General features: G+C 44.1%; 1 protein-coding gene across 3 annotated transcripts in view; it reads right to left on the reverse strand.

Moving 5' to 3' along the window:
• Positions 1-25,152, reverse strand: part of Fkbp5 (FKBP prolyl isomerase 5) — an 88,892-nt gene that overhangs the window by 18,018 nt on the left and 45,722 nt on the right. For all 3 annotated transcript variants that reach the window (XM_028888360.2, XM_028888361.2, XM_037200112.1), the window contains exons 4-6: positions 15,163-15,305; positions 14,264-14,378; positions 1,496-1,652 (exon numbers count right to left, since the gene is read on the reverse strand). In XM_028888360.2, coding sequence (XP_028744193.1) covers positions 1,496-1,652; positions 14,264-14,378; positions 15,163-15,305 — 415 coding nt within the window. The remainder of the gene's footprint in view (positions 1-1,495; positions 1,653-14,263; positions 14,379-15,162; positions 15,306-25,152) is intronic.

Consider the following 25,152-nt stretch of genomic DNA (forward strand, 5'->3'; position numbering starts at 1 on the left):
CAGGGGTTTGCCAAGTGCTTTCGGCCTCTGCAGCCTTGCGAGTTAGTTAGGTGGTTAGGGAACTTGCCCAGGTGCACCACTGGTAGGCTGCAGAGAACGGGATTCAACCACCACCAACTGACTCGTAACCCTGCAAGAACTAGCTACACTAATACAGAGAGAAGTTTGATTCGACTTGCTAGTTTACCAGCTGGGTTAAGACTTCAAGATCTGGGCCGCGTGTTACTGAATGCTCACATTTTACAGAACTTATCCTTAAGAACTCAACTGTGAGAACATACCCGAAACATGTGCCACCTGAGTGTAGAGCTACTGTAATTTTGGAATGTTAGATTAAAAGTGTTTGGAAAACTGTAATCTCAGCACTTGGGAGCTAGAGGCAGGCAGAGTTTGAGGCTAGCCTGGTCTACTTAGTGAGTTTCAGGGCAGCCAGAGCTACAAAGTAAGAAGATATCGAATAATAATAATAATAATAATAATAATAATAATAATGATAATAATTAGAGACTGTAGGTTATGCAGAACCTGCCCTGTAAGGGGGGAAAGCTCTTGGTCCAAAGGAAACAGCTCACTGTAAGTGAACTGGAGCACAGTGCAAACACAAACACACTCAAGTGGGACTCCAGCAGTGGAAGACCAGGGCTGAGAGAAAAGACAGCAGGTGAAAGAACCTCGGAATAGCTTTAGAATCAGGATAGAGCGTTCTGGAAGCACTTTCAAGGAAGTGTCGGCATGGCTAAAACAAGTGAGAAGCAGAGTTCTAGAGAAGCATTAGCATTAAGTCAGCGGACCACTGTAGAGGTGTGGGCAGGCCGAAGAGTCCCAGAACTCAAAATTCTGCCAGTGGTAACATGTGCAGCCTGCGAGGCCACTCTGACAAGCAGATGCACTGGCATGCAGGCGGCATCCCTGGATTCTCAGGGGTCCATTTCTCAAGATAGAAGAGTTGAATTTATGGTATAATTTTAGGTCTAAAAATAATACAAAACATGTTTTCACAAGAGATTGTCAGTGCCGGATAGTTCTAAGCTTGGAAGTGCTAATGGCTATCCTTATGACGGGAAAAATTTAGGCAAAAATGAGTCATCTCCGCTGTCTTTAGATCCAGGAAGAACAAGCTGTTTTTTTTCCCTTCAGGGACTCCGTGTAAGAATGTGGCACGGGTTCAAGCAGTAGTAATTCATGCACTGCTTCAACTCAACACCTCCTGCTGCATTAATGCAGGGAGAAGGAGGACGAGCCTGTCTTTGCTGATGTGGCACCATGGTGGAGGAACAAGCCAAAAACAAGGCTTGATTGTTAGTCTTGCTCTTAGACATACTGAAGCGGAGCCGACTGCTCACAGACTTCTACGGTGGTGTGAGGCCTCAACCTTCCCAACTATCCCCTGACACAATGACATGACGTCACTGTGCTGACACTGAGTGAGAGAGAGAGCAAGCAGGCCCTTGGTCTTCAGAGAGCTCCCCTGGGGACTGAGATGGGTGCTTCTTACCGTGGTCCAAGATACAAAACACACTGCTCTTCCCTCTGCATTTTCTCCAGGGCTTTGTCAATTCCAATTGGAATGTCGTGGTCTTCTCCTTCACCAACAACGAACACCACATCTCTGCAATCAAACAGCCTTCCACCACAGCAGCCTTCCAGGTGGACTGAGGGCAAGGAGACAGGACAGTCACAAGCCGCTCCCCAGCATGGCCTGGCAAATGAATGGCCAACAGTGTGGCAACACCACTTCCCCTCTTGTCCACAGACACATGAAGTGTCTTCTAGAAGCTTTGCCCACCTCGTCTGAAAGTTCAAGACCAAGAGCATTTTTTCTGGTTTAGGCTAAATGAATACTTATTAATTTTCTTACCTGTGACATAGGGTCAAGACATACTGGCTTATTTAAACACACAATTATGAGAATGCCACACATCTAGTCTTGATTAAATACAATGGCTTAACTATTTATAACAGTATGTTAGCTTCAGATGCTTGGGCAAAAATAAATCAACAAATAATAATGCCCAGGACTGAATGTTATTTCTCCAATAATACATTCATGTTAAATGATCACTTTTCTTTTTGAGGCAGTCTCTTTTTCTGTAGCTCAGGCGGGCCTGAAACTCTTATTTTCCTGTGCCTGCATTCCAAGTGCTGCATTATTATATTATTATAGGCACGCAACACATCTTGCTCTAATTATTTTGTACGGTGGTGGGGACTGAATCCAGGGATTGTGCATATAAGGCAAGCAACCCACCACTGACTTATATCCTAGCCCCAATTAGTTTTAACGCTAATGTTACATACGCCTTTTCAATTAGGTCTTTTACTCAGTAAGAAAAATGAACGGCTTGTGAGACAGTGCAATAGTCACATGATTTCTCTTTGATAATCTAGTAATTTCCCGAGGATGCTTAACTGGGTAACTTGCTTTATGGAGTCTCGAGAAAGCACCCTCTCTTAAACATTGATTCCACGTCCTATGACAACTATCATCTTCTATTCCAACCCACTCCACTTTCACTATCTGACCTCAACAGGCTGCTGAAAGCCCATGATTCTGTTTCAACCTGGAAACTAGCTTTAAAGCCAATTCCGGTGGTTAATCTTGATCAGTCACCTGTAGCCTAGGCCTGAGGATTGAGTGAAGCTCTGGAGGGTAAACAGCAGTGAGGCAGAGACAGCAGGGCCTCAGTCACCAGAGTCATGACATAAAGGACGGACACCATCCCGGCTGCTCACAATTCTGTCAACCAAAACCCTGAGTCAGTTCCTTCAAAACAAGGGCTACAGCTAGCCTGGATCTTAGGACGTGGCATAAAGCCTCTTGTTTTATATCCCACACTTGTTAATATGTATGAGGCTTTCTATATTATAACCACTGCTGGAATGTTCTAGATAAATAATAGCTTACTTGCAGACCCCCACCCCCATCCCAGTGCATGCATAACATGGGGGAAAAAAAAACAGGTTGAGTATAGTATAAGAAGTATCCAGCTGGGCAGTAGTGAGTACTGCCAGCAGCCTCTTCTATTTTAAAAATAGATTTAACTTTGTTTTAAAATATATGAACATCAGAGGTTTGGGAGCACATTTGAGGCTTACAGTGTTTTTTCTGGAGTAAAAGGTGATGTTTCTAAAGGAACTGAGTTCTTAGACGGTTAGGCATCTTATCTGAGCCTGGACTCAGGCCTGTAAGCCTACCCACTCAAAAGGCTGAGGCAGGAGAATCATACATCTGTGGCCTAGGTCACAATACATAATAAAGGGGGGTAGGGATAGAACTTGGTGGCAGAGTACCTACCTAGCATGTACAAAGTGTGAGGCTCAACCCCCAGAACTACAATCAATCAACCGAACTTAGACTAATGGATGGTCCTTTTCATGAGAGAGTGGCTGAGCACAGGGGCTCTCGCCCATGCACTAGGTAACAGCGTCTCTAGTATTGAGATTTTTCATCCTAGTTGCTCACAACTTGACAGATTTTGGGGGGAGGGAATTCTGAAGTTTATTGTTAGTTGATTGCAGATTACTTTCCTCCTGAAGTCAGTGTCTTTAGCGGGGAGGAAACTACCAGCACATTTGTTGTGGCTTTTGGTCGATCAAGTCTGAATGTGTTTTCAAAACAGGAAATCCAGAGACTCCTGCAAAGGATCCCCAATTATCTGTCCGTTTCCTAGATTGATTTGCACCATAAAATGTATTTGAAATTACTGAATAATTTCAGAAGTTCTCTTCCTGTGTGCAGGAAAGGAGAATGTAGAAAGCAAGCAAAGAGTAAGCCGAAGTCACACTGTAACAAAGGCACAGTTAGGAAAGCCAGCTGAGGCTGCAGAGACGCTCAGTGCCTAAGAGCACTTGCTGCTCTTGCCAAGGACCTGGGATTCAATTCCTAGTACCTCATAACTGTCGGTAACTCTGGTTCCTGGGGATGCAAAGCCATCTTTTGGCCTCTGTGGGCACTGCATACATGTGGTACATAAGCATACATTCAGGCAAACACACACACACACACACACACACACACACACACACACACACACACACACACACACAAAATCTAAAAAGGAAAGAAAAGGTGGTTAATTTACGCATGTGTGTGTTTGAGTATGAGCTCTATGTGTACAGGTATCCACAGAGGCCAGAGGAGGGCATCAGACCCCCTGAAACTGGAGTCCAGCACAGGTGCTGGGAACCACCCTGCCGCTGGAGGAGCAGCAGTGAGCACAAGGTAGCTCAGCAGATAGAGGTGTCTCTCTCCGCCCGACGAACCGAGCTCATTCCCTGGGCCTCGGGTGGTGGAAGAAGAGAATCAGTTCCCACAAGCTGTCCTCTCTCATCTATACAGGCACACCCACACACATAATAATAAACACAAATGTAATTCAACATCTTAAGTGACATTCCCATAGACACCTCCTCACATATCTATGCACATCACCTTGTAACATGATCAAGTTTGGAATGTCAGAGATAATGTAGGATCAGAGCAGGGTGAACACAGCCCATGAGTTTCCATCTATAAGGAGAAAGGTTTTCACTGGCTGGACTAGCTGGTTCTGAACACTGCTAGGACAAGTCCTACAAGGTCGCTGACAAGAACTCACCACTAGGGCTCTGGGAAGGCTGCTGCTACACAGTAAGACTCGCTTGGAGGTGATCTATGCAGAGGCACCCAGTTCCTGTGAAGCCCATTTCTTCTGCTCTGTCTCTGGAAGACCTGTGGGTGCTTTTGACTTTGTATTCTATAGTACAAATACACACTTAATAAATATTTAATAAAAGCCATCATGACTCACTCGGGAGCTCAGCCTCTAGGGCTCGGGAGGTCTGTTGCTAATCTCATCCAGCATGATTTACAGGAAGTAAATGATCTATGACGTGTTCCAAGTGAACAGAAGTACATACAGGATGCTTCTACTTAGGGCTTTTTTGGTAAGCAAGTTAAAAAGAGACAATATTTTCTCTTGACTGAAAGTCTATGTAACCTGGAAGGGGGTGCTTCAACAAACCCCACAGAGTCAAACCAAACAAAATTACCCAAGTTTAGCTGCGCAATCCAGAGTGTAACCACATCAAGTGAGCCCGGTCACTGCAAAACATCATTTCAACTGGAGCTCTGACTTATTGTTCTCTTACTGCCCTAGAGCAATTTTGTTTTGAAGAGCACAGAACACCCTGTTCTGAATGTGGCTGGCACATGAACTCAATGTGCTGACAGCAATTTGTTCTCTGATTAAAATGGGGGGGGGGCGCACAGCAGTAACAAAAACTGGAATGCAAGAACCCCCAAACCATACAGCTTGTATTTCAGGAAGTAAAACCGAGGAGAAGGCTGTTTAACTTTAAAAAAAAGTGCTGTAAACGCCACAGCCTAAGCCGTTAGCTCGGTGAGCGTCTGCTTTCCCTTTTCTAATTATAGTAGCTGGTGTCTGATAGCTTTGCACTCCTTCCCAAAACAATGACTGGGTCATGGGGATCTGAATGGGAATGCTGTAATGGCATTACTACTAGAAAAGACTGGTCATCTGGCTAAAGAAAACCAGGTTATGACAGGTCGCTCACATTCGGCAAGGCTCTACTGCCTAATTTATGTGGAAAGGGCTTCTCTGGGTCCATTTCCTGACAGAGCAGGGATTCCAAGAGAATGGATGTTAAACCCCAAGAAAGCAACCAGAGACAGGTTTCTTTCTTTCTTTTTTTTTTTTTTTGGTTTTTTCGAGACAGGGTTTCTCTGTGTAGCTTTGCGCCTTTTCCTGGAACTCACTTGGTAGCCCAGGCTAGCCTCGAACTCACAGAGATCTGCCTGCCTCTGCCTCCCGAGTGCTGGGATTAAAGGCGTGCCCCACCACCGCCCAGCCAGAGACAGGTTTCTAAAAGCAGCAAGGCACACTGATCACAAGGACATGGTTCCTATCAGGAGTGGTGGTCAGGTTTCCCCAGATTGCCTCCCTTTCTGCTCTCTTCCAGGGGAGGACAGCACTTTGAGACAGACGCTCCCCCCCAGCAGGCATGGAACTTGACTACTGGGATGGGAGAGATCTACAATCTCACCACGGGGCCCCTTCACAACAGTGTAGAACTGGAGCAGGCTTGGATACTAATCAGTCCCGTTCCGCCAACTAACAACTCTGGCTACAGGCCGTTCAGTGTCTTCATCTACGGAGGGTGATACCAGTTAACTTTAACTGTAGGATAAATCAAAAGCCAAGCGCAGTGGCATCTGGGAAGCAGAAACAAGAGGCTCACTGCCCGACTGAGTAGACAGGGGCCACATAGAGAGTCGGAGGGCAATCAGAGCACCTAGTGAGACCTGGTCTCAAGTAAACCACCACCACTAACAGAAGGAAATTAAATTAAAAAACAATTAAGTACTCAGGAGTCTGTTGATACAATTCAGTAGTAAAGTGTCTACTCAGTGTTCTCAAAACACTGGGTATAATTCTCAACACTGCCCAATAAAGAACTAAAAATGTAGAGTGACAGAGCAGCAAGTGCAATTTGGGGAAGTCTGATCACTACTCAACTCAAGAGACAGAGAGGACCAGCCTTAGGACAGAAGACCTTGTCTCCAAAGAAAGCCAAGGGGCTCCAGGAAAGGCGCAAAGCTACACAGAGAAACCTTGTCTCCAAAAACCAAAAACCAAAAACCAAAAAAAAAAAAAAGAAAGAAAGCCAAGGGGCTGGAGAGATGGCTCGGCTATTAGATGAGCTTGGAGAGGACCTGGGTTCAGTTCCTATCACTCACATGGTGGCTCACAATTATCCATAACTCCAGTTCCAGTGGTACCCACTCCTGACCTCTTCAGGCACCAGACATGCATGTGGTACACAGACATACATGAAGACAAAACACACATGCATAAAAACAAAATTTTTTTTTTAAAATGTAAAAGAAAACAAAACAATTAGGTACTAAATTAAAGCATCTGAACAGAACTGACATTCATTCACACATAAAGTGTCTACCATAAGCAAACACTGTATTAAGTGTGGACATGGAAATGAACTCAGGGAATGATAGACAAAGCTGTTTGTCCACATCAATAGTAAATCACCCAGCATTACATGTTTTAGGACCCCATGTAAGAATGCACCTAATGGCCAGGCAGTGGTGGTGCATACCTTTAATCCCAGCACTTGGGAAGCAGAGGCAGGTGGATCTCTGAGGTCAAGGTCAGCCTGGTCTACAGAGCAAGTTCCAGGACAGTCAGGGATACACAGTGAAACCCTGTCAGAGAGAGAGAAAGAGAGAGAGAGAGAGAGAGAGAGAGAGAGAGAGAGAGAGAGAGAGAGAGAGAGAGAGAGAGAGGGGAGAGAGAGAGAGGAGAGAGAGAGAGAGAGAGAGGAAGGAAGGAAGGAAGGAAGAAAAAGAAAGGAAGGAAGGAAGGAAGGAAGAAAGGAAGGAAGGAAGGAAGGAAGGAAGGAAGGAAGGAAGGAAGGAAGGAAGGAAGGAAGAAAGAAAGAAAGAAAGAAAGAAAGAAAGAAAGAAAGAAAGAAAGAAAGAAAGAAAGAAAGAAAGAAAGAAAGAAAGAAAGAAAGAAAGAAAGAAAGAGCCACCAAAAAAGAACCCTCCGATGACTCCATAGTTGTCAAGTACAAGGAAGATTCCCAGCAGGCCAGAGCTGTGCCCTGCTTCTGTACACCACAACACTTAGCACACAGTTCAGGACCCGAAAATAAGTATTTACTTAATGACTAATCTGAAAACAGGGCTTTTAAGGAAATGGCGGCAATTTTCACTAATTTATAGGAATTTTCCTTTCTGAATCTATTAGTCAGGACTCTGATTTTAATAAGCTCCAGGAGGCTATCAAATCCATCACTGACCTAGAGCTTTTGTTTTGTATGACTACCCTAAAATGAATGATGCATGGGTGGTTTGTTCTTTTTCTATTTAAATAAAAAGCAGACTATTTTCTATTATGATTTCACTCAAAAATCTGGGGATACTTTCTAGATAAATCTAAAACATAAGAAAGAAGACACACCATATTTTTCACCAAGAATACACTGAGCTATTTTGTGAAAACATAATGACCTGGCCTCAAGCACCTGTGATCTCTTTCTGTAGTCATTTGTTGGACATTACTAAATACTGAGAAGGCGTGTGAACAGCAGAACCAGAACGTTCACAGTTCTCAGACTTCAGCACAAACATACATGAAACCTTTCCTCTATTTTCAATTTCTGGCATGTTTTTGTTGCTTCATTTACAAGGAACAAATAGCTTGGTCATGACATTTTGACATTGAGCCCTGGTGCCTGCCTGCCTGCCTGCCTCCCTGCATTCATTCATGTCATGTGAAGGCCCCATAGGTTGGTGTTGCGTGTTTTCCTCAGTGGCTCTCCATATTTTTTGTTTCTGAGCAGAGTCTCACTGTGTAGCCCTGGATATCCCTGGAACTCACTATGTAGATCAGGCTGGCCTCAAACTCACAAAGATCCACCTGCCTCTTAAATACTGACATTAAAGACATATGCCACACCACACTAGGCTCCACCTTATTTTTTAAAACAGGGTCTCTCACAGAACCTGAAATTTATTGATTTGGCTACCCCGATGGCCAATGAGCTCCAAGGGTCTGTGTCCCTCTGTTCTACCACCCCTATCAGCTTAAATAAAAATGTATGTGTGTGAGCTCACGTGTGCATGCACACACACACACAGATACCCTTGGAGGCAGAGGAGGGTATCAGATTCCCTACAGCTAGAGTTACAGATGGTTAGGAATCACTCAACATGGGTACCAGGCATTGGGCTCCAGTCCGCTAGATAACAGCTAGTGTTTTTTTGCTGGATTGGTGTTTCCCTAGTCATTTATAAGTTGTGTGTGATATCTTTCTAGCATATTCTATTACAGTTTTAAAGAACTCAGTAATTTCATCAGGATATAGCTACATGAAAAGCTACTTCTTCCTGCCTGTCACTATTACCTGTCCCCTTTAAGTCTTAAAACTCTTCTGCCCTGGCAGATTTCCTGTTCTGTGGCTGACTGGGGTACTCTCTAGCCTCTCCTCCATCATCCACATCTTCCTTTTTTTCTTCCCCCGCATCTCCTGAGATGCTCTTGTCCATTCCTCAGATCACAATTTAGATGTGGAGAAACTGTCCATCTCATTCTTCTGGACTTTCCATTTTAATGAACATCAATTTCAGACTTTCTTATCCTCCTTTCCATTTCAGAAGTCTGGGTGGGTTTTTGTCTGTTTTGAGTCTGGAATTAGCTCTTAAACTACAGACAGTGTGGTCTGTGTCTCAGTCCCCCTGTGTCTTCTGCTAGTTCCCTTCCATCTTTCACCCTGCTGACCAATCCCTGCTGTCTACACATACAAGCCAGGGAGGTTCAGAGGAGCAGATGACTGCAGCCACCTGCCTGCTGCTATTATTCTAAGCAGGCAGCATGGTGGCCTTTTCCCAAAAGGGGGAGCGCGAGGGACACAGGTGAAGACCTGAGTATTTATTAGGCAGCTATATACACAAAGCTGGGGATGCCCTGCCTTACTGCTTATGTATGGGAAGAGACTGAGCCCTCCAGCATTGTCTCCTGTTGTGGAGAGTTGCCACGTCCAACACATCTGTTTCAGAAGTTCCAGGACACCCTCTATTCCTGTTCTGTATGCAGGTCTAACACCTGGAATCTCCTGAGGCTTCTCCCTTGCTGCAGTCTGGAGTCAGGCCTAGTTTCTGAGCACAAGCCACAGCGACAAATCCTCAGGCAGTTAGTTTTCAGTCCTTGGCTGCAAACTAGAGTCACCTGGGAGTTAAAAAAGTTTTGCCTCTGCCAGTCTCCTTGAGATTGTTATTCAATGGGCTGAGCCGAGGCTGAGTTACTACAGCAGAGGCTCACTGGTGCAGCTGGCCCATACTGGTTTATAGCAATCCTGACGATTGCCCCATAGCCTGTTCTGGCTCCCTTGCACCAGCTGATTGGGAGCTTGGAGTTCTGCCCGAATTTGTTGAGAAGAACGGTATGGACCTCTGCAGAGGTCTTCTCAACACCTGCTTTGGGTTGGATTTACAGAATCCAGTTTCCATCAGTCTAAATCCATCTACTTTATATATTTCATTTTTTTTTTTTTGCTGTTTTGTTTATTTTTTTTGGTTATTCAAGACAGGGTTTCACTGTGTAGCCCTGGCTGTCCTGGAACTCACTCTGTAGATCAAGCTGGTCTCGAACTCATAAGAGATTTGCATGTTTCTGCCTCCCGAGTCCTGGGATTAAAAGTGTGCACCATCACCTGGCACTTTCTATATTTCACATAAACTTGAATTTCTGATCTGTTCTCTTTTTCTTTCTTTTTTTAAAAATTTTTTTTGAGACAGGTTCTCACTATGTAGCTCTGGCTATCCAGGAACTCACTAGTGGACCAGGCTGGCCTCGAACCCACAAGATCCTCCCACCTGGGTTTCAAGGTATGTACCACCAGGAGCTTCTCTTTTTAAAGTGACTCCCTCACTCTCTACCTATCATTTACTGGGTTAGGAGGTGAGAGGGGAAGGAGATTACAGTGGACTGCACCCTTGAAAGCCCTGTCCACTGTCGGCATCTGCATTCAAATGTAGCTGAAAGTTCAGGGCAAAGAGCACCCCACAGCCAGACTTCCAGTCACTCCGTCACCAACACCCACAACCACAACTCCCAAAGAGGAGGAGTTTGTAGAGAGACGGGAGCTCCTCAGGGCTCCCCTACAGCACAACTGGATCTTCTAAGGCCGCATGCTTACAAGTCAGCCACGCTGGCCATCAAGCTCAAGTGCGATGACTCAAGTGTCCGTCATCACAATCACCACACACAGAGCACTCAGAACGCAGCCACTTTTCTTTATGATGGAAAAAGGACAACCCTGGATAAAAATGACAAGACAGTAATTTTACTTGGCAAGAAAAGGCACAAGAGAACAGAACCTATAACTGATTCATAACAATGAGAATTTTCCACAAAGCTACACAAAGAAACCGTCTCCAAAAAAGAAAAAAAAATGGGAATTTTGGTAAAAGTAAAAAGCAGATTTTGAGAAAAAAATAAATTGCACAAACCTAAAAAGCAGCACAAAAGATTACTCTTTAATAGCCCTCCACTCAGTCCATCCACTCCTCAAAAACAAAACCTATCATTATTAAGAAGATATAAAATTAAAATTAAGACTGTACCGGAGACAAATTAACCAAGGGTTAGGTGTAGGAAATGAAAAGAGTCAAGGGTTCCTTTCCATAAATCCAGTTAAAGGAAGCAAAACCAGTTTTGTAAATACAGTAGAGAGGGTAAGAAAAGAACACAGGATGTACCCCACCCCTTTGCAGTAACTGTCACAGCAACTCAAACAGGAAAAAAAAAAAACAGTCCCATTTTACACATGAGAAAACTAGATGCTCAAGGTTGTTAAAGGTGTCTGAGACATACAATAGCAGCAATCCCAAGACTCACAAGTTCAATCGATGACCTCCAAAGCCCGTGTGTACCCTATGTCCGACTACCCTACTGTATGCATGACCTCCAAAGCCCGTGTGTACCCTATGCCTGACAGCTGCACTGTACCCAGAAACTCTTTGGCATTATCATAATGTGTGACAGTTTAAAGTAATTTGATGTATGTTCTAGGACTGCATGTAAATATATACTGTAAATCTACTAGAATAAAAAGTTCTAGACGAGCAAAGGAAGAACAAACTTGAGGTGCTGAATGGAACTGTATAACTGCATGTACTCATGGTCTTTAAGAATCTGTTATGTATATGGGTATTTTGCCTGCATGTATGTCTGTGTACCAAGTGTGTGCCTGTTGCCTTCAGAGGCCAGAACAGGGCTTGAGATCCCCTGGGACTGGAGTTACAGATAGTTGTGAGCCTCCATGTGCATGCTGGGAATCAAACCGGGGTCCTCTGGAAAAGCAGCCAGTGCTCTTAACTGCCGACCCTTGTACTCACAATTTTAATACATATGCAACTGATACAGAAATCCACACAGATGTTTATATTTTTGAAGTGCATTCCTAGCTCTGCCTGCATGAAGTCCCCCCTCCCCCAAACACACCTGAGCACCTGACTCAGCGTCTAAATACTGATTTCCAAGGAAAGGAAACAGTGCTCCTTGGAAAGATGGTTTATTCCAGGACTGGACAGGGGAACCTTCAAGTGAACCTAGAACATGTCATAGTATCACAAGGTGAGGAAGACAAAACAAAAAGTTAACAGTCTTCTTCACAAAGAGCAAAATCAACAAATGCAGCAATGTGATGAGAAAAGCTTACTGGAAGGTATTTCTAATAGCTGAATCTGAGACAATTTGGACACCAAGTAAACCATCTCACCAGAGAACAAAAGAAAACAGCCAAATAAACACCGGGAGAAGAGACAGATCTTCCTTACAGTAGAATTCCAACTAATAAATGTGAAATGGAAACAAAATTATCATAAATCAAATACATAGTAACAACTGTTGTATGCAAAACTCACTACTGGGTGTGAGGTGCAGAGGGAGGATGTAACAGAAGACAACGTTTACAAAGATTAACGAGACAGAAGAGAAGCATGGGAGACGCTACCCTAGCCCAGGAATCACCACCACACCATGCGCCTCTTGATGATGATGATGATGACGATGGACTAAACAGGGCACAGCATCACCCACACAGTACTCCCAAACCTCAGTCTCCTTACTGCAAACCTAAACTGGGAGGCAGTCTACCACATAAACTTCCTGGTTTTGACAAATACCCTATGGATGCATAAGATCTTAATACCAGGAGAAAAACAGTCCAGAACAGTTTGCAATTCTTCTCTTAAGTCCAAATTTTTTTCCAAACAAAGTTAAAAATATGATTTCCACTGAATAATTACCCAAATCAAGGTTTAGTCTCACCTGCTTCAAGGCCACCTCTACAAGTGGCTCAGGTTTTTAATGTTATAATTGGAGAAAGTGGTTCCTTTTAATTTGGTTGTCAAAAACCCCCAGTTAAAAATATATTATGAAGCTGGGCGTGGTGGCACACGCCTTTAATCCCAGCACCAGGGAGGCAGAGGTAGGCAGCTCTCTTGAGTTTGAGGCCAACCTGGTCTACAAAGTGAGTTCCAGGACAGCCAGGGCTACATGGAGAAACCCTGTTTCCAAAAACCAAAAACCAAAAAGAAAATAATAAACCTGAACTGTTAAGACTTGTGTAGTGAAATATGGTTTTAAATAGTATGTACATGCTAAAAAAAAAACAACAAAAAACAAAAAACAAAAAACACTCGAATATTCTAGTTGTTTTAGGTGAACTTTCTTCTGAGTGGGCCTTTTATAAACATCCCTGTTTAGTGACTCGGTTTCTTCTGGAAGCATGTCTTTCTCACAACTCCCCTTTGAAGACATCACTCAGTAAGCACACCTTCAAACACTTACAGTGCAGAAGGCTTTTATGAACTGCCCAGTGTGTGTCAGACACACAGCAGATGCTGAAAAAAAACAAAAAACAAAAAACCAAAAACTGATGAAGCCAAATCCTGGTCCTCAGACAGGTGGGCAAATACTGCGGTAGGTAAGTAAGGTGGCAATCAATCGGTCCGCAGTGTGCTCAGGGAAGGACTCTGTTTCCCAGTCTTCAGATAAGACATGAAAATACCTCCAGGTTGGCTTGGCAACTGGCAAAATAGTACTTGATACCAGGCCACCCCAAGCAGAACGGACACAGCTGTCCAACGCCACAGCTCCGCTCGGCAGCTCTGCGATCTCGGGCCATTATATGACATCACTGAACTAATGTTCCTCACCTGGGGATAATAAATCTCACCTCCTACGGTTATCGTGAGAAAGACAGAAAGAAATGCCTCTCGGGGATATAGGGACTGAGAATTCTTTGTTAGACAGGACTACTGTACATGTATTTTTGAGTTTCTAGATGTTGCCAGATGCCTGGAACACACATTAAATTAGTATTTAGCAAAAGAAGTGTTTAGATGAATGTTGAATCTGAAACTGTTCTTGAAAGATATATTCAATGCATTTATTATTTTATTTTTAATTTTTAATATTGTGTGTATGCACACCCACCCACCATGGAGACCAGAAGAGGGTGCTGGATTCTCTGGAACTGGAGCTAGTAGTCGGTGTTGGGTCACTGGATGTAGGTCTGGGAACCAACGCAGGTCCTCTGAGAGAGCAGCAAGCTCCCACCACTGCGGAGCCATGTCTGCAGCCCACAACGCGTTTATTTTGACAAGCAGATCTGACAGCTGCCTCCGCACTTTGCTCACACCACGGAAGGACTGGCCCCCAGCAGCAGGACTTACCCTCCACCGTCGCCCCTTCATTCGGGTTGGAGTAGCCTTCTCCTTTCCGCTTGATTCTACGGATGATGCCCGAGTCTTCAAATAAGTCCTCGCCTTTGAAATCAAGGAGTTCAATCTAGAATGGAAGGCCAGAGCCAGTTTAAGAGTTATTTTATGAGACTCTTAATTACACCTTTCTCTCTCTGGCTAAGATAGAGGAGAGCAGCGAAAGAGAACACCGCACCCGGCAACGCTTGGAAACAGTCCTGTGTAATGACCACGTCTAGGATTGCAGCCTGTGAGGAGGCTGCCGTGCAAAGACAGACAGGAAATACTAGGACAACTGCCTTGTGGGCAAAAAGCCAGAGCTACAAGGTGCCGGCGCACAACAATTTGGTCTGGCTCCAAGGCTACCAGTTTCCACCCCCGATTTAGGAGGTTTCCATCTCAAATCTAAAACTTAAGAATCTGGCCTTCAACTGACTAAAGATGTACTTTCACCTTGTTATATAAAAATCAAGTTTTGCCAATTATGTGTAATTAATTCAACCCAGGCTAAACAATACACTACCACTTATTGCTCCTGATGGAGGTTAGAAGAGAGCTGTAAACCTTCGCAACTTCCCATTTTACTGCTCAGCACCACCATTTCCGGCCTGTCAGCTTTGAGTAGGTCTTACTTCCCTCCTGAGCAGAACTTGTATTTCTAAATCTGTGTCTTCTGTTTGTTTGGATATGCCCATTTTGTGCCAGAGACACATTTCTAAGAAAGCATAGGCACATCCCCTGGGTGTGTGGGAAACAATTCAAGAAGCCAAGCTCCAAAATAAGTAAGCTGGAGCGGGTTCTCAGTGGCAAACAGCCACTGTCCCGCTGCTACAGCCCAGCACGTGCGGCAAGTCAACAACACACATACTTGCCTCAAAAAAGAGAGATGCGTTCGAGGGAATTTTCGGGAGGCTGCCAGCAGAGCCATAAGCATATTCTGGTTTACACAGTATCTGGCAGATCTCTCCTTTCTTCATGGTAGCCACCCCAATGTCCCAGGCCTTGATAACCTGGCCTAAGAGAAAGCAAGAAAACACGTTGTCAAACAAAAGTCAAATCTGTCAAATCGTAAGAACTATACGATCTGGGTGTTTCCTTTCTTGGCAGTCCCAGAAACTCAGCTTTGCTGCAGGACTGCAGCAGGCTACCTGTGCACTGTGAGTATTTACAAGCTTTCGTTCTGGTGCTTTGTTTTTATTTTGGTTTTTAGAGACAGGGTTCTCTGGGTAGCCCTGGCTGTCCTAGAACCTGTCTGTAGACTAGGTTGGCCTTGAACTCACAGAGATATGCCTGCCTCTGCCTCTGAGTGTTGGGATTAAAGGCATGCACCACCATATCTAGCTTGCTGGGGTTTTTGTTGCTGTTTGTTTGTTTTTTTGAGTCAGTCTCATAATGTAGCACAGGCTAGCCTAGACCTCTTAATTCTCCTGCTGGATTGCTTCTGCCTCTAGGATGCTGGGATGACAGGCAAGTGCACCATGCTTGGGGTAATACTCATAGCTCTTAACCCGTGCAGCATTAACTATGTCTCATTGTGGGGCTGGAGAGATGGTTCAGCAGTTAAGAGCACTGGCTGCTCTTGCAGAAGATGCAGGTTCAATTCCCAGCACCCACATGGCTGCTTACAAATGTCTGTAACTCCAGTTCTAGGGCTTCTGGCATCCTCACAGATGTACATTCTGGCAGAACATCAATGCACATAATAAACAAACAAACAAACAATGTTTCATTGTACACAGTCTTCAACTGTTTGGGAAATAACAGAATTTAAGCAACAACAAAACACATTTGAGGTGATTTCTTTTCTTTTCTTTTTTGGTTTTTCAAGACAGGGTCTCTCTGTGTAGTTTTGTTGCCTGTCCTGGATCTCGCTCTGTAGACCAGGCTGTCTTGAACTCACAGAGATCCGCCTGCCTCTGCCTCCCGAGTGCTGGGATCAAAAGCGTGTGCCACCACCGCCCAGCCTCATTCTTCTTTTCAAATGTGCTACTTTACTTATTGTGTGTGTGTGTGTGTGTGTGTGCATATGAAAGCAAAAACTGGTGGGAAATGGTGCTCTTCCTTCGCCATGTGGTCCTGGGGATCCAACTCCGATCACAGCCTCTGAAGCACATGCCATCTCACCATCGCTCCTCATTTACTTACTTTTTTTTTTTTTTTTTGAGACAGGGTTTCTCTGTGTAGCCTTGGCTGTCCTGGAACTCTCTCTGTAGACCAGGCTGTCCTCGAACTCAGAGATCTGCCTGCCTCTGCCTCCTGAGTGCTGTGATTAAAGGCGTGCGCCACCACCCAGCTCCTACCTCATTCTTAATGGCTATATAGTACTACAATCACCTATTGAGAAGTGCATTTCCAACAATCTTGTAATGAGGATGTATGACTAGCTATTGTATGCAAGTATATCTAGAGTGTAAATTCCTAGGTGGCGTTCAATCTTAATAACAAATATTACCCAAGTGCCTTTACAAAAATATGGCTGTATCAATCTATCTATCCACATACTCAGTTCTGAGAACGGCCTGGAATCACTGGGAGAGACTGAAAGCCTTGCACTAAAGTTGCTTTCCTGTCACGGACACTCTTCAAACACTGCAGTTAAGTCCAACTGCTGACACCTTCAGAACAGCAAGAAAACAAGAACCATAACCCTAATAATCCAGACAGACAGCTTACACCCTGAGCCACCACTCCTGATCCCAGGAAGCAAACTAACTACTGTCCTGAATCAACAGGACTGTCGATCTAAAACACCTGGTACTGGTGGGTGTACTATTATGCACCTGCTCAAGACATCTGGTCAATGAATAAACAGCAAGGGGCCTTCTAGGGACTACCAATATAAACTACACTCTTCCCTTCTCCCGTCTAGGAAATCTGCAATGCAGTCCATGTTGCTACAGAAAGATACTTGAATTGTTACTGTTGTCATTATTGAGACAGATTCTCATGGATCCAAGGCTGACCTCCAACTCCTTAGTACCGAGGATAACTCTCAACTCCTCATTGTCCTGGCCCTCCTCTCCAGTGCTGGAATTACAGGTGTGTACCACCACACCACCTCCCCTGATCTGCCTTCTGAAAATCAATACCAGGAAAACATTGAAACACAGAGAACACAATTTTAAAACCCCTGAAATCCTTGCAACCAAGGGAATTGTCAATTTCCTTTAAATTTTATATATATATATATATATATATATATATATATATAAAATATATAATTTTTGCTTGTTTGTGAATTAAATTTTTACATGCCCATTCTTTTATTGTTTTTTCCCATTTACATACCAATCACAGTTCCCCTCCCTCCCCTTCTCCTGCACCCCTTCCCCAATCCCACCCTGCATCCACTCCTCAAGAGAGGGTAAGGCCTCCCTCAGGGAGTCAAGAAAATCTGGCATAGTAAGCTGAGGCAGGACTACCCCCACCCCCACCCCCACACTGGTCAAGGCTGAGCAAGGTATCTCACCCTAGGGAATGTGTTCCAAAAAGCCATTTCATGCATCTGGGGTAAGTCCTGGTCCCACTGCCAGGGTCTCCCCAAAGAGATCTAGCCACATAACTGTCATCCATGTTCAGAGGGCCTAGTTTGGGGTCCCATGCATGTTCCCCAGGAGACAGGCCAGAAGTCCATGAACTCCCACCAGCTTGGATCAGCTGTCTCTGTGGTTTTCCCCACCATGATCTTGACCCAACTTGCTCCTGTGATCCCTCCTCCCTCTCTTCAACTGTAGTCTAGGAGCTCAACCCAGAGCTTGGTTGTGGATCACTGCATCTGCTTCCATCAGTACTAGATGTAGGTTCTATGATGACAATTAGGGTAGTCACTAATCTGATTACAGGGGAAGGTAAGTTCAGATACTCTCTCCATTATTGCTAGGAGTCTTAGCTGGTGTCATCCTTGGGGGTTCCTGGGGATTTCCCTAGCACCAGGTTTCTCCCTAAGCCCCTAATGGTTCCCTCTACCAAGATATCTCTTTCATGACATGCCTAGTCCTAAAACTGGGATGGCTTGTTTTTGGCTCTGTGGCCTTCTCAACATAGTTCCCATTAGAAAAGCACTTTTCTCGATAATGTCTGGACGCATGACCTTCGGTAACTACAGTATTCCATTTTTCTTCCCTCTATGTTGCTGTTATCTTCTACTACCATCGAATTCCAGTGAACAACTCTACACGGCTTTCATTGTACAGTGGAAGCCTGTAATTGATATGAATGTTTTTGTATGTTAATGAACTCTTAAAAATCATCCAAACAACATATACATACCTCATTTTATAAAGCATGAACAACCTATTAATTCATAATGTGTCAGTGGCCAAGGCTTTGTCTGTGAGTATTGCCATTCTAGGTTACAGTAAAGTTCCCTTACTGTGGAACAAGAGCTGAACAATACAGGCGATCAGTCTGTAGGCTCTTCTGGTGAAGTGTTCTGAAGGCTACTCACTTTAACTGTTTTACCCACCACTAATTCAAAGATTTTTTTAGCATTTCTCATAACAAATCTTTCTAGAGTATCCTACAAGTTTCTTTCCCTTTTACACATTGATTTTATGTATCTAATGAAACAATATACTTGGAAAAAGTACACATAGGTAGTTAGGTTAAAGATGAGTCTTAACAAGAGAGATTAAAAATGTAGTCCTTGGCACCTGCCAGTACTGAGACACATGCAGTTAGGCCTCCGTGTTGTCAGAGGTTGGCCCGGGGCTCACATCAAGGCCATGTCGTTCTCCCAGTGGATGTAAATAAACTTATAAAACACCAACATCAGACGAGGTCATTATATCACCACCATAAACCCAGACCAAACAAGAACACTTAAAAATTTCATCTAAGCTTGGATAAAAATAAGGTCACTGTGCACCCTACAAAATACCAAGCAGCCCTCTCCTGGCTGACAGGGGCGGCCATTGCATCTTAGCGTGGGTCATTCTAGTCTTATTCTGCTCCAGGCAGAAATCTTCATTTTCACACAGGACCACCCCACATCCTAGCTGTCAAATTCAGAGCAAATCCCTGCTTGTTCAGAACTCCCCCAAATCACACACTAGACCCAAAGCTATCAACACCCTTTCTGATATACATCCTCAGATACTCCATGGTGCTCACTATGTACATTCTCTCTGCAAAGGATTGAACCCAATGTTCAACTGCACGGTGCCCCTGGTAGTCTGTAGCTGGAGAGGACCAATGTCCAGGTTACTCGTGGGCACAGAGTGTGGACCAGTTCTGTCTGCTCAGTGGGGTCCAGTTCTACCATTCAGGTATCTGCAAACAACTATAGCAAAAGCAAGTCTGCAGCTAGTTAAATACTGCCGCAGACCACATTCCTTTGGGGACAGACAGACGAACATTTCAAAGATTCTTCCTAGTCTAGAAAATATATTCTTATATTTGATCTGGACCTCAATTTTACTACCTCAAACACAATGTATCAATTCTAGGAGTTCTATTCCATTTGCAACAAAATATCAAATAATATACATTTCTACCTCTCATACCTACACAAACAAAGTCAACTTGAGTTTAAAGGCAGGGGCTGAGAAATAGCTCAGGCATCAAGTATGAGGCTCTGAGTTACAGCCCCAGCTCCATGTGAAAGCCAGCCCTAGTGACATTGCTATTAACCCCAGCACTGGGTACTGAGACAGGAGGATCCCCAGTCTCACAAGAGGTCCAGTGCAGCTGAATGGGTGAGCCCTAGGTCCAAATGACCTATTTCAAAAGTGATATAGACCACTACCAAGGCTGATGTCTGATCTCTACACACATGCACACAAACATGAACATAACACACATTTGCAAAATACACACAAGTAAATAAGTAAAATGTACACCAAAGCCCAGGATAAGAGCAATGCACTTTCTTCTGCAGTGCTGTATTTTTTTTCTGGTTAAAAACCCCACATGAGAGCTAGAGAAATGGCTCAGAGGTTAAGAGCACTGGCTGCTCTTCCAGAGGTCCTGGGTTCAATTCCCAGCAACCACATGGCAGCTCACAGCTGTCTGCAACTCCAATTCTATGGAATCTGACACCCTCACACCAATGCACATAAAATAAAGTTAAATTGTATATATGTGTGTGTGTGTGTGTGTGTATGTATGTAACACCCACACAAACCAAGTGGTGCCTTGTCCCAGCACTCGGGAGGTAGAGGCAGTCGGATCTCTGAGTTTGAGGCCAGCCTGGTCTACAGAGTATGTTAGTTCTAGGACAGCCATGGCTCTACAGAGAAAACCATGTTTCAAGAAAACAAAATAAATTCCCACATGATACTTTAAAAAACGCATTATAGTTTAATCATCCAACACTTTCCTTTATAATACAGACTGCTTTATTAATAGCTGACTGCTTTAGTGATCCACACTGCATAGCTCCTCTTGTTGACATGTTGAACTGTGGTAAACGGCGTGACCACACCTGCAATGCTGTGCAGCTCAGCTCCAGAATGTTCTTATTCTGCCATCTGAGACTCTGTACCTGATTACACACCCCACTGCCTCCTCCGCTCAGCCACCAGCAACCGCTCTTTCTGTTTTTTGGGATGTGCCACTCTATAAACACTTAATACAAGTGGAGATACTAAACATTCATATTTGTGATTGGACTATTCATTTAGCATAATGTCTTTTGGAGTTGATCACTGGTGTAGTATGTGGTGGTATAGTGTTCCCCAAAATATTGTGCACCCTAATAAACTTATCTGGGGTCAGAGACAGAACAGCCACTAGATACAAAGGCTAGAAAATGGTGGCACTCACACCTTTAATCCTAGCACTCCAGAGGTAGAAATCCCTCTGGATCTCTGTGAGTTCAAGGCCACATTGGAAACAGCCAGACATGGTGACGCACACCTTTGATCCCAGGGAGTGGTGGTAGAAAGCAGAAAGGTATATAAGGTGTGAGGACCAGAAACTAGAAGCATTTGGCTGGTTAGGCATTTGGCTGGTTAGGCATTTGCCTGGTTAAGCTTTCAGCAGCACAGTTCAGCTGAGACCCATTCTGGATGAGGACTCAGAGGCCTCCAATCTGAGGAAACAAGACCAGCTGAGGATCCGGCGAGGTGAGGTAGCTGTGACTTGTTCTGGTTCTCTGATCCTCCAGTATTCACCCCAATAACTGGCCTCAGGTTTGATTTTATTAATAAGAACTTTTAAGATTCCTGCTACAGTACTATGTGCCAGACTTTCCTTCTCCTTTAAGACCGAGTCATAACCCACTGTCAGGCTACAGCACAATGTCTGTCCATCACCTGCTGATGGACACTTCAGATGCTCACACCTTTTGATCAAGGCGACTCATGTGCTATAAACGTGTGTAAATATGAGGCCCTTCACAGAATTCTTTTGAATACCTATCTAGAAGTGGACTGCTGAACCAAGACAGGTGAGTCTATTGCTTAATTTGTTTTTTAATGATTTATTTACTTTTATTTTATGTGCACTGTTGTTGTGTCTACTGTCTGTGTGAAGGTGTCAGATACCCTGGAACTGGAGTTACAGACAGTTGTGAGCCGCCATGTGGTTGCTGGGAATTGAACCCAGGACCTCTGGAAGAGCAGCCAGTGCTCTTAACCACTGAGCCATCTCTCCAGCCCGTTTGTTTGTTTTTTGAGACAGGCTTTCGATGTAACCCTGGCTGTCCTTGAACTTGGAGACCTACTACCTTTGCTTCCTGAGTGCTGGAGTATGTCTTTTTATAAAGGTGGCATCAGCCTACCTTTCAAGAGGGCAGAAAGGTTCCTATGTCTCCATATCCTCGTCAATACTTCTTTCTCTCCCTCTCTGAAACAGCAGCCATTTTGGTGTGTAAGGTATTTCACCATCCTGCGCTTGGCTTGCACTCCTAGTGACAAACGATGCTGAGCACCTTTCCCTTTTAACTGGTCACTGTCCCGTGGCTTTCCTGAAACTGGACTAACTTCAAACTCCTAGGCTTGAGCAATCCTCCTTTCTCAGCCTCCAGAGTGGCTGGATGGCAGGCATGTGTGACCTTGCCCCAGCTTCCTCCATTTTTTTTTTTTTTTTTTTTCCGAGACAGGGTTTCTCTGTGTAGCTTTGCGCCTCTCCTGGAACTCACTTGGTAGCCCAGGCTGGCCTCGAACTCACAGAGATCCGCCTGCCTCTGCCTCCTGAGTGCTGGGATTAAAGGCGTGCGCCACCACCGCCCGGCTTGCTTCCTCCATTTTTAAGACTACTTGTCATACTGAACATGTTCACCGTTCACTGTGGAGACCAGATCCTTCTTAGATGTGCTCTAGAGGAGCTTCTTTCCATTCTGTAGATCCTTTCATCAGCTACTGTATCCCATTATGAAGAGAAAATGTTTTTAAACTTTTGTGTTTATGCTTTTGGTGTTATTTTCCCAAAATTACTGCCAAATCTAATGGCATGAAACTTTTCTTGTGTTTTCTTCTGGCAGTATCAGTTTTTGCGTGTAGGCTTTGGTCTTTATTCCACCTTGAGTTACTAATTACATACGATGCATGGTAAGAGTGGTCTAGTATCTCTGGGGAAAGAGAGCTGCGTTAGCTCATAAGCTTTCCTTACACAACCAGGGCGCTCCTGTGGGAGGAAACCCGTGAGACACTTACACAGGAGTGAGCACACCAGCAGAACTGAAGGAGCACACGGCTAAACCACAGACAGCTCTTGACATTGGCCACACACTCCGTCCTTCCTAGTAAGTGTATTTCACTGGTATAAAATGTCTTTCAGGATCAGCATCATGAGATAAAACATAATACTTCTTTTAAAGTACACACGAACTTCACAGTATCATCAAGCAAGAGCATGCAGTTTGCTTCTTACAAACCCTACAAACTACAACACATCATTCCCAGGAAAAAGCAGCTGGTGTGGAGCAGGCACATGGCACATGCTAAGGGCTCTTCTTAAACATGAACTGGGCTGTTTCACACCTAAGGTCTGAGGAAACTTCAGAAACACTACCCGGGTTTGAGTCATGGCCGAGTCATTGTGCAGAAGTGATCAACCACCACACATAACCTCTTTGTACTTCTGTCTCCTCATACGTAAAAACACTTTCATGCTATCGGATTCTAAATATACTCATATTTAAATGCAAGGGTATATTTAAAAGTTGTATACTTAGTGATTTTTTTAACAAGGGAGAAAAGAGACACTATTTAAAAAGAAGAAGACTTTTAAGCAATAACAATGTTTGGAAAACTGGACATTCAATTTTTCTAACCCCCAAAATGTGACACAGATAGACAAGAAACTTTAAGAAAGTATTTGCTTTGTTTTACTTAGTATTTTATAATCAAGAAAGAATGCTTCTGAGAGAATGAATTTGGACGCCACCACCCCAAAGAAAAGGAACGATAAACCCACGAGGGAAGCCATCTCCCCCCTTACACTGTAACACACTCCACAGTGGTAACAACCAGTGCACAGACTGAGTCAGTTTCTCTTTCCCAACTTCACGGGACAAAGAGGCTGGCTAAGCATTGCTTAGAAGGTTTACGTGCCTGTGCAGTAAGGAGAATTACAACATAGGCCATTACAATAGTTTTTATTGTAACTGCAGTAAAAACTTTAAAGCCAGCCAATAATCTTCCGATGTAATAACAATAATAAACACCCAAGTGTGCACTATGTTAGGCAGATCTACACAATGGTGTGCATTTCTTTTATCTCAACATTACATAGCAGTCTATAGTTAATGCACACAGTTGTTTTCAGTGAAGATGATGAAAGAGTCTAAAGGACTACAGAAAAGGCAATGGGCACACACGCAGTGTAGAAATGCAGCACTCTGTTGTACGTGCATTTTTTCAATAAAGTATTTATAGTCAGGTTCATAATAGTTCTATTTAAAATACTAATGTCCAGCTGGGTGTGGGGGCACACTCCTTTAATCCCAGCAAAGGCAGGTGATCTCTGTGAGTTCAAGGCCAGCCTGTTCTACATAGTGAGTTCCAGGACAGCCAGGGCTATATACAGAAGACTATGTCTCAAAATAAAACACTAAAGTCAAACTAGAATCCCAAAATTAGCATGGGACTTCTTCTTTTTTTTTTTCCTTAAATAGTGATTGATGAGAGAGAGCCGACCCATTGTGGGTGATGCTATTCCTGGGCTGGTGGTCCTGGGTTCTCTAAGAAAGTAGGCTGAACGTGCCATGGGGAGCAAATCAGTCAGTAGCACCCCTCCATGGCTCTGCATCAGCTCCTGCCTCCAGGTGCCTGTCCTGCTGAGTTCCTGTTCTAACTTCCTTCAGTGGTGGACTAGATGTGGAAATGTAAGCCAAACCTTTTCCTCCCCAACTTGCTTTTGGTCATGGTGTTCATCACCACAACAGAAACCCTAACCAGGACACCTCCCAGCTGCTGGGATGAGTGCCACTATGTCTGGCTGGTGTTTCTTTGTTCTATGGTCAAATGAACATCACACTGTGTTTCTGACTCTCCTGCCTCCAATCGCCCAAGTGCTGGGATTACAGGCCTGTACCACTATACCAAAGGATCAAACTCAGGCTCTGTGGATGCCAGAGGAGTACTCTAACAACTGAACTACACCCCAATCCTGAGCTGTCATTGCTAACGATATAAAAGTGGGATGTGTTTCACTTAATGTAAGCCAAGATGAATTCATTTGTTTACTCCTGACTGAAGAGGTGGGAGAAGTGCAAACCCAGAGAGCTAAGAAATGGCAGGAAAGCAGTGTTACAGATTCCCAGGTGACTGTGTTAAAAGTGGACGAGAGGCTCAAAAGGTCAGCTGCAATGTGGACTCTCAAAGCTCACCAAAGGTCTCTTCATGCTGTGTTGTGCCAAAACCTCTGGTTCAGCTTGTACTTTGAATGGCCTGCTTACCACACTTGGCCTTCTGTAT

Source organism: Peromyscus leucopus, chromosome 16_21 (genome assembly GCF_004664715.2).
Source record: "Peromyscus leucopus breed LL Stock chromosome 16_21, UCI_PerLeu_2.1, whole genome shotgun sequence".
Classification (NCBI taxonomy): domain Eukaryota; kingdom Metazoa; phylum Chordata; class Mammalia; order Rodentia; family Cricetidae; genus Peromyscus; species Peromyscus leucopus.